This window comes from Triticum dicoccoides, chromosome 4A, assembly GCF_002162155.2.
Source record: "Triticum dicoccoides isolate Atlit2015 ecotype Zavitan chromosome 4A, WEW_v2.0, whole genome shotgun sequence".
NCBI lineage: Eukaryota > Viridiplantae > Streptophyta > Magnoliopsida > Poales > Poaceae > Triticum > Triticum dicoccoides.
This window is the reverse complement of record NC_041386.1, coordinates 593406183-593421438: the sequence shown is the minus strand read 5'-3', so window position 1 is coordinate 593421438 and position 15256 is coordinate 593406183. Positions and strand designations below refer to the sequence as shown.

The 15256-nt window shown below is 46.1% G+C and overlaps 1 protein-coding gene and 1 non-coding gene across 3 annotated transcripts; one reads left to right on the top strand and one right to left on the bottom strand.

Annotated features, from left to right (window-relative positions):
• The first annotated feature begins 5213 nt into the window (after positions 1-5213).
• LOC119287095 (transcription factor bHLH19-like) lies at positions 5214-7418 on the top strand. 2 transcript variants are annotated; one of them, XM_037566602.1, is made up of 4 exons: positions 5214-5326; positions 5483-6103; positions 6197-6607; positions 7161-7418. In XM_037566602.1, the coding sequence occupies exons 2-4, from the start codon at positions 5510-5512 to the stop codon at positions 7254-7256; spliced, it is 1101 nt and encodes a 366-aa protein (XP_037422499.1). In that variant the 5' UTR covers positions 5214-5326; positions 5483-5509; the 3' UTR covers positions 7257-7418. The 2 variants fall into 2 exon arrangements, with proteins under 2 accessions (XP_037422499.1, XP_037422498.1); XM_037566601.1 differs by lacking the exon at positions 7161-7418 and having other exon boundaries at positions 6197-7154.
• Positions 7419-14132: 6714 nt separating this feature from the next.
• On the bottom strand, positions 14133-14206 carry TRNAT-AGU. Its single transcript has one exon. It is a non-coding gene; the product is annotated as a tRNA-Thr (tRNA).
• Positions 14207-15256: the final 1050 nt, after the last annotated feature.

Below are 15256 nucleotides of genomic sequence, written 5' to 3'. Positions count from 1 at the left end.
GGGCGCGTTACATATGCATCACTATTTGCTTGGGCAACATGATTGCAAAAAAGAAAGAGGGTGTGTTTCACAGGAAACATTGTTCTCGGTGCTGTGTGTTTGTGTCGACACAGCCTGATTCTGATCCAGTACTAACTTTTGTCCGGTGTTTCCGATCAAGAAAGATTCTGCTGATCTGAAATTAGTAACGTGCGCTCGGTCGGTCTAAGATTGGTGCACACGGATGGCTATCTTCGGAAGATTAATTATTTTATTAGTTGCAAATTAGCATAGCACGTACTGTTCCAGATCTCCATACCTAATACTATCATGTCCGCCCAATTTGCTTGGCTTGCATGGAGATTTGCACGTTAGGTTATCCATCAGTGGCTTTAGCTGAATCAGTGACGTTGATTAGTACATGATATTGGGACAAGGTGCGGCCACATCATCGTATCATGGGTTGCTTGTATCTGCTGATCTGTGGGGTTAAGCGTATCTTTTTGGTGCGACTAGGCCGTATAATCGCTATCCCATGAAATATTTTTGTATTCCCTTTTGGTGGCCTTTGGAGAGAATGGGAAATTAATGAGCCTTCTTGTTTTGATTTTGAGTGAGCATCTAGAAAGTGTATTTGTTGTTGTTGGCGGAAAACAACGGTGGTTTGTCTTTTGTTGTGAAGAAGGGTTTGAATCTATTATAAAAGTTCATAATACGTGCAAAGCAGCCTCAACGTAATAAAATTACGTCAAGGTCCTTGGATAACCAAACGACCGCTCCCCTGCTGGAGCCGGCGGAGTGGGTGGCGACACTTTTTCATGCCTTGCTCCTCGAGCTCCTTCTTCAACAAGCGACAACCAGCCAACTTTACTACCGTTGGCGAGCTTGCGAGGTTAGGTCTCCCCGGATCTATCTAGATGGATTCAGAGTGGCCGTCCAACCTTATTCTCCGAGACGCGAACTATTTCTCATATTGTTGTTGTCGGTGTCTTCTAGTTTCGATCGTTGACTTCTCGGCTGCGACAACACTTCCCTTACTCTGATCATGTTTCAGAGGTCCAGAGATGGCGTCTAGCTTCACTCATGATGCATAGCTGTCGAGTGCAGAAGGAAGACTTCGTCGATTTCCCCAAGGATCTCAGTGTAACTTTTAATTTCTACAATGATGCTCTTGTAAGCGCTGATCGACGATAATATATGACGTTTGACCTTTAAAAAATCTCATGACGGCCGTAACTTGGCTAATTTTGTGACATATTAGGATTAAAACACCGAGAAAAAAAAGTAAAGGTTAAGCATGCATAGGTTGTTTTCCTGTACCCGTAACATTTTCCGTCAAGCTCAGCCACTTGATAAACAATAGGGTCTGATGACCTTGTCTGCTTGTGATTGTACAAAAGGAATAATAAGGGAGCCTACTCACGCACTGATCGCATTTACAGTGATAGGTAATTGCCCGTGCGTTGCACCGGAGGCCTGAATATTCAATTGGTTTCACATTAATCGTGTTTTGTTTAGGATCCTCCTGCACATCAAATAGCATTGTTGATGTTTTTAACCTTTAAATCATCCTACTTCTTTGTCCTCCCGTATTCTTTGTCTCCCCAATCCATCCACACCATTGTCATTAATGGTACATCCGGTTTACAATCATCCAACCCTTCGACAATACGAAGGTATGTTGCGAACGGGCAAGCGCCAAGTCAACATGCTGATTACTGTAAAAGTACATCAGATTAGCGTTCCTTAAAATTTGGCATCAAATAAAAAATGTAGAAATACTTATTGATACATAGCTAGTACAAATGTAGAGAAAAATAGAAATGTAGAAAAATAAACCTTCTAAAATGTGTGGTACGTGGTTTGCTTGCAGACATTCTTATATGTCTAAGTTTTTCAACATAAGTAAGATTCATTGTGCATTATGCATCAAATATATCAAAACTGAAGTTGGGTGGATGGATGTGTAATTGATCCAGTGTTGCATAGATCAAAAATATTCGACGAAGCGTCCACTCATTGGCCGTGTTATTTAGGCCGTTCACAACCATCAACCGCATGGCGAAAATATTGTAGTGAAGCCCTCTATGTTGAACCCCGCAGTTCCGAATCTACACCTTGGCACTCAATAGCAAAGCCGACGACTGAATTTGCATTGTAGAAAACAACATCATTTACTAACCTTTCTCCTTACAAAACATTCGAAATCAACAATAAAAACTCTTGCAGCAACCCAATCTAAGTTAATTTGTCTGGTAGAGAAGTACATGTTGCCGGGGACAGGAGTGACGCCACACCCAGCAGAGCGGCTAGATGGGCGCCCAGCAACTACAGCTCGGCGTAACCACTTTGGCGAACGGGGTTGTCCAGGGCGAGCGTTTGACTTTGATCGGGCACCACTAATGTGCTGATGATTTAAGGCAGCACCCATTCATCATTCATATACTTGCATCTACTCCAACATATGACATGTGTTCAGGCTTGCACTGCTAGGGCATATGATAGGTGTGTTCCTGTAATTCATTCAGTGAAAACAACAAGAAAAATTGAAACGTCAAATCAATAATGGTTGGACAATTTCCAACGGAGAAGAAATCAATGAAAATCTTACCCACATCCACACCCACACACGTCAGTAACCAGGACTCGCCCTCGTCCTTTCTGTATGACACCGTGGAGGAGGGGCCGCGGAGCACGCGTGTAGCACAACACCATGAGGGCTGAGGAGCACGAGTCCATATCAATGAAGGGCCGGATACGGGGAAGCAAGTGTTGGCGAAGCGTGGTGGTGGAGGTCGAGCGGCGACCGAGGAGCTAAGGAGGTCGAGTGGCGGCAGAGGAGCCAAGGAGGTCAAGGCACGGCCGTGGATGTCTAGCGGCGGCCGCGGAGCCAAGGAGCGGCGGTCGCCGAGGTCGAGCGGTGGCCGAGGCTGGGGCTGGGCGAAACCCTAGCGTCGCCCATTTGAGGCCGTGAGGAGGAAGGAGTGCGTGTGCTTTTTTTTTGAGACAAAGAGCTGCTCTATTCATAGCACAATATTACACAGACACCCTCTGAACAGAAAGAAAATACAACAGAAAAGCACAGCCGGCCACCGAAACACTCATTGCCTGAACACGCGCAGACCACGTCGCCATCGCCGGAGCTCACCGAAGCTGGAGAAGACGCCATGCCCACAGGCCGCCTCAGGGGTACAGGAACCCCCGCCATAAAGGTTTTGAAGCCGCATGAGCCACCCGACGCCGGGCGGGATCTCAAGTCGATGAACGCATATCGGCGGCGACACCAAGAGCCAACAACGGCATCAGCATACTCCGAGAGAACGACACTCTCCGAACGGAACCGGAGAGGAAGAAGACGACCAGCATCTCTTGAGAGGGAATCAAACCTGCAGCTCAACCAAACACCTCCTACACTCCAGGACCCCACCTCCACGCCACTGATGGATACTTCGCCGGCGCAACAACAAAGAGGAGGGGGAGATAGATACTCACATCGCCAGGACGGCGAAGCCGCCACACCGCCCTGCCTGAGAATCCAAGAACTCGCGGGATCTACAGATTCGTGAGGACCAAAATCACTTCTCCATCCGACGGCGCCACCATCGGAGGGGAAGGCCGAGACACCGCTCGATCCGTAGATCATCAGGAGATACACGCCGCCCAGTCCCCAACAAATCAACAACAAGCAAAGATTTATTGGACGGAGAAGGAACGAGCGACCAAAAATCCTTCGGCAACGGCGACCTCACCGTAAGCCGCCACCACCAGGAGCACGTCGGACAGGCAGCCGACCCCCGGCCGGCCAACCACCACCACCCACGAGCTCGACGACGCCACACCGGAGGAGAGCATCGCCATGGGGAAAGCTGTGGGACGAAACATGTCGCCGCCGCCGCCACCCCCATAGCACTGACGACGATCAGGCAAAACAAGCTATTTACACACCGGACGTGCGGATCCGAGGTTTCCCCACCCTCCCGCCGCCGAAGCGGCCGGCGGAGGGGAGGGAAACCAGCGGCGGCGCCGGCGGATCGACGGGAAAAATCAGTCGCTTCCCTTTCACCTCGCACATGTACTATAGAAGGAGGGGAGTGCGTGTGCTTGTGCGCGTAGGCTGGCTCGCTCGGGCTGGGCTTTGGCCTTTGGCCCATGTGCGGACGATCGAGGAGCCACGAGCGACGAGGGAAAATCTGGCGTCGGACCAAGGTAAGAGGGGAAACGGAACGTTGCGTTTTTTTAGGTAGTAGAGACTAGTCTACCTCTGTCCTTTTTTCCATGAAAAAGGTACGCTATTTGACGTCCAGAATAGTAGTGCATGTGCACGCGGCCCCTCTATCTTTGCCACGATCGAGTGCATTTTGATATAAAAGCAAGCCGTTGTACGGAGAACTTGCAACTTGTCAGGAGCTAACATAATCAGTCTTGCTAAACCTCGGTAGACTTAGACTTGATTATGTGTCAGCCGATGCTATATTCGTGATATCTTACAAAATAGTATGTGAATTATTTTTCATTTTTATATGTTATGTCACTTAACTGAAACCTAGCATAACGACATCAATCACACTGACAATGGAGCATCGCATCGACATGAGAACCAATACGTGGTCCGATGATTAGAAGGGCGATTGTATCCCATGTCTATCAGGGATCAAATCATATGTTTTAATATGTGTGTTGCATCAAGGCGGAGTATTCTTTAAATCCGTAGCCTACCGATGTTTGTGGTGAATTCGTCAATCTCCATGAGAAAGTACCTTGTCCACATGTCCTATTGATGAAAATAGCTACCGAATTTTTTATAACTTTTTTGCGGGTAAAATTAACAACATGTATGCGAACCAACCTGTGATTGGATGGTTAGAGGGATTGTGGTATTCCCAGCCCATCAGGGTTCAAATCCCGATGCTCGCATTTATTTCTGGATTTATTTCAGGATTTCCGGCGATGCGCATTCAGTGGGAGGAGACGTTCCCGTCGACGACGAGGTGTCTACGGTGACTTCGTAAATTTCAAGATGATATGCCGGCTCAGTCTTTCGAAGATGTTCATAGGGGTGAATGTATGCACATGTATATGAGCGCTTGTGTCTGTACTGATATTAAAAAAAATTAACAACATGTATGCAAATTAGATAAGACGTGGCGATGACCTGGCTCTACCACGACCTGCTGGAGCTATCTATAAATGTGACACGCCATAACATACATCGGAGAACGGCATAAAAGCGTGAGGCTGGATTGGGACAGGACGCGCCCAAATTTCAGCTGATTCGGATGGCTTGCTCTTGCTACGTCTCCATGCAATCATTTGCTCGCAGCCGGGCTCCCCGTCTTCTTCTCGCGAGGTAATTGTCTGCGGTTGCCGCTCCGTCGTCTTCTTGCACCGCCCTCCCCTGCCTTTTGAGCTCGCAGCAAGTGGCCGCCGGTCGCGTCCGGCTACCCCTAGATAAATAGAGCTGTCCAAGCTCTGCATTTTCATGTGATTTCTTTGGTGCGCGCAGCTCCTTCAGGTGCTAGCTAGAAGCAGTATGTATCATCTGGAGACCATGGACGACTCCAGCTTGTTCATGCAGTGGGCCGTGGACACGCTGCAGCACGAGCACCCGCCGCTCGCCGCTGCCTACGCCGCCGGCGACAACTTCCCATCACTGGAAGAGCTCCGCCGCTCGGCGTTGCAGCACGGCACGGCTCCGGCGGGAATGGCGGTGCAAGATGGCCACCGTCACTTAGCCACCGATAGCTGGAGCTCTGGCGACAGCGGCCATGAAAACACGTCTGCCGCGGTCGTGGAGAACGACGCCAACTGCGCGACGACCTGCAGCGTCGGCAGCAGCAACAACTACCTGCCCATGAGCTGGAACTTCACCTCGGCCGTGGCGCAGCCGAGCAACGAGGCGGCGCCAAGCCCCGCCACCGCTCCCTCAGCTAGAGCGCTCGACGGCCCCGGCGTGGTGGAGCAGGCCCACGTGTCGCCGCCGTCGAGGAGAGCCTCCGCCAAGAGCGCCGCCAGGGCCGGGCACGCGCCATACGCGCAGGACCACATCATGGCGGAGCGGAAGCGCCGGGAGAAGATCAACCGGCGGTTCATCGAGCTCTCCACCGTCATCCCCGGCCTCAAGAAGGTCCGCGTCCGCGCCTCTTCTTCCACATCCATACAGTATCCAACAAGGGAAATTTGTCAACTGATTCATTGGCCAACTAATTAACTCGCTCAGATGGACAAGGCGACGATCCTGTCGGACGCCGTGAGGTACGTCAAGGAGCAGCAGGAGAAGCTCAGGGCGCTCGAGGACCGCAACCGCAGGAGCGCCGCCGTCGACTCGGTGGTGCTCGTCAAGAAGTCGCGCGCCGCCGTGCCGGAAGACGATGACGTCGGCGGCTGCTGCCCGTCACCATCTGCAGGGGTGGTAGCCGGAAGCACGACGGCGACGACGACCGGGAGCGCGCTGCCGGAGATCGAGGCGAGGATCTCGGAGAGCGACGTGATGATGAGGATCCACTGCGAGGACGCCAAGGGGGTGCTCGTCAGGCTGCTCGCCGAGGTGGAGGGGCTACACCTGAGCATCACCCACGCCAATGCCATCCCGTTCCCCGCTTGCACTCTGATCATAACAGTTACTGCAAAGGCAAGTTACTCCCAACAATCTGCTGCCCACGAGGAAATTTCGTTCTACCGTTGCGGCTTCGATTACATCGTCTTTGGACAGAAGTTCTTTTACTGTATTTTACACAATTCTCTACCAGCAATTGTTTCACTGAGTTTCTAGTGAGTGTTCTGTATTTTCTGCTTGTTTTTTCTGGGACGCCGATAAATCCCAAGCATTCGAGATTTGCCGATTGCAAATGAAATGTTTTCTATGACAATTGATATACGCGAGGGGTGACAAATTTAGTTGACAAACACGGCAATTCCGAACGCTCGGGATTTATCATTTTGTTTTTCTTTCATGGTTTGTACTCCTAGACTGACATTGTGGTTTCAGTTAAATAAAATAGGAGAAGCAAAGCATGTTTTTTTTGTGTGGCAAAAACAAAGCATGTTTCTTTTTTGCGGCAAAAGCAAATCATGTTTATCCTTACATTAAACAAATAGTTGTGGTTGAAATGCAACAGAACTGAACTGAGAAAACTTTATTTGGACACCAACTGACGGATGGAACGACATTGTTATCTTGTCAGGTGGACGACGGCTTCAGCGTCACGGCGGAGGACATTGTTGGCAAGCTAGAGGCGGCGTTGCCTGCAAATAAATTACTTCTCGTCACGCGCGCATGATGCAACGAGTGCATCAGGCCATAGAATAATGAGAAAAGTGTGTTTTTTTCCGACAAGTTCCCAAAAGTATAGACTTTGCCCCTCAAGATATCTTGATAGACATTTGGTCCTTCATCAAGTCTCGAAACAGGATAAATTTCGTCCAAAACCATATTTTGAACATGTTGACCGGATATGACCACCACGTAATCTGCTCTTGGTGAACAGAATCTGAATTGTTTTGGTATCCGATATCTTCAAGTGTGCAAGGTGCGTGCAAAATCTCATGGTCTTTGGACACTCGAGGACCTCATGGCAAAAAGATCTAGTCTAGATGAAGAATAAATTCAAAAAAAATATGGAAAGACAGAAAAAAGAAAACATCTTAATAATTTTTGCATTCAAGATGTTCCAATGCACAATTCCTCGTGTTTGGAAATTCGAGAAGCTCGTGGCAAAAAAGAGAGCAAATTTGAGCCAACTTTTTTTTGCTAGAGCTCCTTGAATATTTGACAACAAAAAATTGCACGGGCATAGCACACCTAGTATCTTGGGTTCCAAAATGTTTTAGATTTTCTTAAAAATGGTTTGCATTTTTTAAAATTCACTATTCACCTAAGTAGATTTATTGTTTTTTGGCCATGAGCTCCTTGAGTTTCCAGACACTACGAAATTTTGCACACACCTTGCCCAAGCGTATTAGATGCCAAAAAAATAGATTTTTGTATTTTCTTATCTATTTTTTTCAAATTTACTCTTCATCAAGGGCAGATTACGTGGCGGTCAAACTGGCCACATGGTCAAAATCTGGTTTTGGATGAAACTTACCCGGTTTTTCGACTTCCTTCCCACACTGGCGGTCAGGCTTTGGAGCAAATTTCATACTCGATATTTCCGGCCTACAAAATTGAAGGCTACGAGGTCGTTGATGAAGCAAGCTCCATAAAGTATGGCGATCGGAAGCCATTGCGCTAAAGTATAATTTTAGACCGACATCATCATATTAATGGTTATTATGGTGATGTGGTGGGCAAGCATGCCAAGCGTGCCGGTGACCGACGTGAATGTCGATTTGAATGTGATGTATTATGTCGGAACAGAAGCATACACAGTATGTGTACTTGCACACCGCTCAAATAATTGATCGCTTGGACGAAAATGACCGGTTATACGGAGTATAATATACACCTGCAAGTTGCGAGTTTCCATGCAAGTTGATCGCATGCTTAATTCAAGCAAGGACGGAACAAATACACTTTTGTTTGCTATGCGAGCGGCTTGTGTATCATCCACGTCGGCTAGCTAGAGTTGATTAACGCTAAATTCAGATTGATCAGTACTCCCTTCGTCCCATAATATAAGAACGTTTTTGACATTGCTGTAATGTTAAAAACGTTCTTATATTTTGAGACAGAGGGAGTACTAACTGTGATCAGTTAGTGATTTGATGTTGTGTCTTGGTTTTTTTACTGAGAGGGGATGTAAGTTGGCACGTGATGTATCCGTATGCATCATCTCCTGCTACTGACATATCTTACCAAACCACGGAATATGCATGTTTTAGTATGCATGAGCTTACGTATAACTACGCGCCCTCTCCAAGTTGATTGGACACGCAAATATATGACACCCCAATCCGATAATGGGTATACTGAGTTCTGTACGACCATATTTATAACAATAGTAACCCCGCAAAAAATTATAACATAGTATACGCAGATCAGGGAAAGGCGAGTAGGTAGAGTTTACCGGATAGTTTTCTTTCTTTGTTGAGAAAAGTAATACTCAAAAAGGTATCTTAGGGCATCTCCAACGACCACTCGTAATTTTCCTCCTGCATCCATCCACGCACAGGGAGGACCAGTCCGCGGATCGAATGTTGAAGGGTCGTCATCCAACACTAGCCGCATACATTTCAAAAAAAAATCAACAAACCGGATGAAATTGCAAAGTCGACGGATTTCATATAAACATGACGGGTTTCATACAAACCGGACGAAAACGGTTACATTTTGAACATATTTTCAACTAAAAACAAACCGGACTAGTCTATGGTCGGCGCGACAGGTCTCCAACGTCGTCCTCATGACCGGCAGCGGTGAGCACCGAAGGTATAAGCTTCAACGCAAAGGAAGGCTCGCTTTCCCACCGCTCATCAGAGTGGAACCGTCGCCTGATGCTTCTGTCGAAGGGGAAGGGTCCCTACGCTGCACGGACCAAAGTTGGTTCTTGGGTAAGGGGACGTCGGTAGCCGGCGAGAAGGCAAGACACCGGTTGTGTACGGCAGCGGTGCCTCGACGGTGGCCTTCCTGGGACCCAAGCAATGGCGGCCTCCCGTGTTCTACTATTCCTCTATGATGGCGGCGAAGACGGACGCGCTGGCCAGCGACTCGTCGACCTCTGCGCACCTAGATTATGTCCCTGCCTGCATGGCGCGGCCGCAAACACGGGAGACGCGGGACGACGGCAGCGAACGATGCTCGTGCTGCCGTGCTAGCGTGGAGCAACTCGCCACTCCTCCTCGAGCTGGCCTGTAGCTACGAGTTGCTGAACCACGCGCCGACTTGGGGCGGCAACTGGCTCCATCAGGCTAGGCGAGGGAGGTAGAGCAGCGAGTTTCCTCGCTCGTATCCGGCAGGCTCGGCGGGCCATCCAGCCAGCTTTTATGCCGGAGAGCTGCTCTTCATGCTCGTCAGAAGCCATTGAAAGAGTGGAGAACATGATGGAAGGAGAAGATGGGGAGCGGCGAACTTGATGATGCGATTTTGTCCGGCGTTTGACCTCGTTTAAATGGAGGGCTAAAGGAAGAAGCTTGCCCGGCGTTGCGGTTGCGTTTAATGCTGATCCGATCGTAAACCGACGCGTAACCAGAGTAGGTTCCTCAGCTTTTACACGGGTTTAAAAAAAATGTTTCAATGCGGTGATGAGACGATGGTCAGTCGAGCATGCAGCAGCGATGCCCTCGGCCAACACACCGCTCGAGTGACGGAGACAGTGAGAGGTCGGTCCTCACTGAGCATAGACAAATGTACACTTTCGAAAGTCCAGCATAGACAAATGATTCTCCAATCCCGAACGAGCAAATGTACGTAGTATACAACCCTGTGCATGCGTGTAATGAGGTAAATAATGGTGATGCGATGGGCAAAGGTAGCGTGCCGATGACCGACGCGAATCTCGGCGCCACATCTTGAATGCAGCGTGTTGTGTCGGAGCAGAAGCATGCATGATGCATGCACGGTGTGTGTAGTACTTGCACAGGCTCAAGATAATAATAATTGATCTGCAGATCGCTCGTACTCTACTTGCACAGCTCAAGATATAGTACTCCATATAGCAAGGACATGCACTACAAATACACTTTTGTTTGTTATGCATGCGAGCGGCCGTGCATCATACACGTCGACTAGCTAAACTTGATTAGTCCTAGATTGAGATTGATTAGTACTAAACGATATTTCTGCATTGCTAGTCAGATGCATCTTGGTACATCTCTCGGTTTTTCTAACTGAGAGAGGGTGTCAGTTGCACATACTGTATCCATCCGTATGTATGCATCATCTCCGGCCCGGCTGTGTAGGGACTGACATATCTTGTTCTTACCAAACGAAGAACTGGTGTGTGTTTATGATGCATGAGCTTACGTAACTACGCACTCTAAGAACTGGTGTGTGTTTATGATGCATGAGCTTACGTAAATATACTATATAACAATAGTACGCGAATCAGGGAGCACATTTGAGTGTAGTTGGTAGAGCCAGTGGCGGAGCTAGACGCAGACTACGTCTGGGGCTGTGCTATGTTGAGTGATAAACTTCTATGGTTTTCTATGCTTTGTATGAAGAAATTATAAAGGAAGTTGTTTCTAGGCCTGGGGCTATAGCCCTAGCTGCCCCAGGCCTGTCTCTGTCACTGGGTAGAGCTCACCGGAGACCTTTTTCTGCAAGGAAAAGACACTCAAAAGACCTCTTGAATCTGATATTTATCAAGAAAAACAGTGCTCTGTCCGGATGGATGGGAATATAAGCCGGACACGAGTTTCCAGGGCTTTGATTTTTCCGTGAAACTTTATGTACACAAATAAAACATGAAGACGTATCCGTGCAACCATTTTCAGATTTTTTTTTAGCATTTAGAATTATGTTTTCTGAAGTGGGTTCATATGTATCCGGATTCATTCATGCACTTTCCTAAAAATATCTCCTTACATTTGCCCTTGTTTTGAGGGAATCTTGTTACATTTCCCTATTCTACACTCTAAGCGATAAACTGCTGCCAAAACGCACACGCAAAAGCGTCAGGGCCCGGCCTGCTTCGCGGGCTACGAGTGTTAGCCGGTTCTGCTGTTCTTTTCCTTTTGCGGTTTTCTCTATTTTCTATCAGGCTTACAACGGTTTCCTAAGGCAAAAATATATATTAAGAAATGAAAACATGTACTATTTGAGGAAATGTTTCTCCCAAAATTTAAAGAGTATTCACTTATTTTAAAAGGTGTTCATTATTTTTGGAAAAAGTTCGCGATTATAAAAAAGGTCGCGAATTTGAGAATTTTTTTTGTGAACTTTAAAATTGTTTGCGAATTCTAAAAAATGCTCACAGATTTTTAAAAGCGTTCAATTTTCTAACATGTTCACAATACTTTAAAATATTTTTGTTTTTAAATGTTCACAAATATTAATTATGTTCATTATTTCGGAAAACAAATCCATGGCTTTATAAAAGAAATTAAAACGAAAATACACACTAGCAGAAGGAAATATATGCAATAACATGGTAAGTACACATTGTGATACGATAAGTGCACCGGATAATATTGGAAGCACATGTAGTTGAAAAATTAGAGATGAAATAAGGTTCTCCCTGTGTAGCCCTCGTTTCGATGATGCTTTTAGTGACGTCTGAGGGCGTGTGGAGGTTTGTCTCGGGCGGATCTCGCGGGATTCGTTCGGCGTTTGTCTTTGGTAGATCCGCTTGGATCCGATCTCCGTTCGTCTACGTTTGTGTGTCTACAGGTTAGATCATTCCGATCTACGCTTCTCTTCATCGACAGCGGTTGCTGCTTTGGTGTGTTGGTCCTCTAGGGTCTTAGCATGACGACTTTACGACTGTCTATTAAAAAATGTTTGTCTGGCTCCGGTGATGGAGGGCGATGACAGCGCCGCGCCTTTGTCTTGCTCCAGTGCTTGTGATCGTCGCTAGATGGTTTATGGACCTGAATGTAATTTCTACTTCTGACTTTTTATACGACTTTGACAGTTGATGAATAGATCTGAAGTTTTTCCGTAAAAAAATAGACTAAAAAACATGTAGTTAAAAAATACTGAAATCTATATAGGCATGGGATTTAGTTCCTAAGATATCAAAGCGAGGATTACAAGTGTGAAAACGGTTCATAATTCACACGGACGTTTCAAAATATATTGAGCATTCTATTTTACCAACTTGTCGACATTATTCCACATCAGTTAAAGCTTCAGTCCGCGTTGCACCGGCGTCAGTCATATCGACAAACAATACTACTAGTAGAGGTCAGTAAAAACGACTACATGAGGTCATTATGAAGTGTCTAACTGTCTATCAGTGTAAACGCTGAAGAGAAGAAGGAAAAAAGATCAATGGATGCCGCGCGGATTTTGTACTTGCGGCACTTGCAGGCATGCATGCATCCACCGTGAGTGAGTGAAACTAATTAAAATGCAGATGGGAAGGACGTGAAGTTTTTGCACCAGATCTCAAATGAGCTTGGGTGAACAATAAAATCGATAAATGTCAAAAAAAAATGATCAAAAAAATCCAAATTTTTTATGGCAAACTTTGAGGAATGTCCTACGAGCTCGGAAAGTTTCATCATGAAATTACATTTGTGGAAGTCATGAAAAAAAAACGATACTCTGAAAATGCTATTTTCAAACTCATTTTGAAGCACTGATTTCCCCCCCAACATTTTAGAGTGCGGATTCACTCATTTTGCTCCGTGTATAGCCTATATTGAAATCTTTAAAAGGACTTATATTTAGGAATTAAGGGAGTAGATTTAAGTCTATTTTAAGGAAAAAGGTACCTTTTGCCAACATTTTTGAAATTACTCTCTTCTCCATTTCATATTAGTTGCCGCTGATTTAGTATAAAGTACTTCCGCAAAAAAAGGAGTATAAAGTAATCAATCAGCGCTTGGAACTGAAACTTTGACCGGTTTGCCTGCTGGCCGGGCACAAACAGAATCCATCGTACGTACTCTCCCTGCAAGTTGCTACTATAGCGAGGCACTGCACTGCACTCCTTGACTGATGCGTCCGACGTCCGTGTATTCTTACCCACCAACTAGACCGATCTCATTTAGTAGACTAATGAGAACTATTGAGTTGGTGCTATGCATTACGCCCATGTTGCTATGCCATCTGTCAGATCTTTCTTGCCATCTTTGGGGGAAGATACTGTGTATGCATCCAGGATCGAGATATCTTACCAGCTGAAGGACGCACACATTTTCTTTGAGCAAAGAAATAGTTCATTCGCATCCCCGAGGCCGAGGGTGGACCGTCCATCTTGACCCTAGGTTAACCCTTGTTTAAGTTGCCGGCATCGTCATTTGATCTGGCATAGGCCGGAGGTGGACTCACTGTGGACACTGCAGAGGCGGTCATGCTAACACCTTTAGCTCCAAGTAACATAAAGTGCTCGACCATTGCTTTATATATGTTGGTAGGAAGTTACAAAATCTTATTCATCATCAATTTTGAATAATTTGCTTTGGAACTTGTGGAAACAAAACAAACTTTTTTGGTGTGGGGGAAATAGTTATGCTCATAGAAAACGCAAAATCACTTTGTTTTGCTTTCATTGGGAGTTCAATTAAGGAAAAATATGCTCGTTGAAATGAAAAAAGGTAGGTATATTTGCTTTCATTGAGAGTTGAACTCAAGACCTCCCGCTTACTAAACGGGTGCTCTAACCAACTGAGCTATGAAAGCTTCTTGCAAATAATTTTAATTGGCAGAACATGTGATCAATTTAGGCAGATACTAACCCCACCCACCCCAAAGTCACCATAGATGTGTTGCTATCGACATAAATGTCATCTCCTATGGAGATAATATCCCAGTTTAATAAGGTCGTCTTATACTAGAGGTAAGTTGAATACATAGCCGTCGTCTTCTTAGGGCGGCGAGGTTATGATTTCTTGTCTTGTGTGCACAACGGCAAGATCTGTCATCAGGTGCTTCGGAACGGTTCAAGGGTTCAACGATGACGCCTGCGATTCTAGGGCGGGTACTGTTCTTAGGGGCACGTGCACGAAGACTTCCCGATTGTCAAGGTCAAGCCGGCTTCAGCATGGGAGCAGCGACAACGGCGTGCCGATGGCTCGTTCTAGTGGCAGTACTGGTCGTTGGATAGTCCAGAGACCTCGACGCAAATTTTATTATGTTTGAGTTGCGTTGTACTTTCGGTGAACCTTTATAATAGACCTGCGTGTTTCGCATGAAAAAAAATATTCTTATTATGGAAAATCACAATATTTCAAGCAGATCCTAGTAGTTGGCATTGTGCTATATGGGTGTTCTCGCAACAGAGATCACTCGACTTATGTCGTACAGAAGAAAACAATAGTCATTACTCGTGGAAATATGTGAAGTATGTAGGGGGGAAATGCTATGCTCGTATCAAACACCAAAAAAAACTTATGTTGGTGGAAAATGCAAAGTCACTTTGATTTGCTTTCATTGAGAGCTGAAAATGGAAAATAAATTTGTTATGCCTCATGGGAAACTTTGGGGATGAAATATTTGTGCTGGTGGAAATGCAAAATCACTTTAATTTGCTTTCATTGAGAGCTCAACATGGGAAAATATGCCCCACTGGAAACTTTGGGGGTTGAAATTTTTATGTTGGTGGAAAATGAAAAATCACTTTGTTTTGCTTTCAGTTAAGAGCTCAACGTGGGAAACAAATTTGTTATGCCTAGTCAAAAACTATTGGGGTGAAATATTTATAATATTTATGTTGTGCAAATGCAAAATCAC

Bases quoted from the DNA above. Each gene is read 5' to 3' on its own strand.
- LOC119287095 (XM_037566601.1), top strand. From the start codon at position 5,510: ATGTATCATCTGGAGACCATGGACGACTCCAGCTTGTTCATGCAGTGG. The intron at 6,104-6,196 runs GTCCGCGTCCGC...TAACTCGCTCAG, and splicing joins TCATCCCCGGCCTCAAGAAG to ATGGACAAGGCGACGATCCT.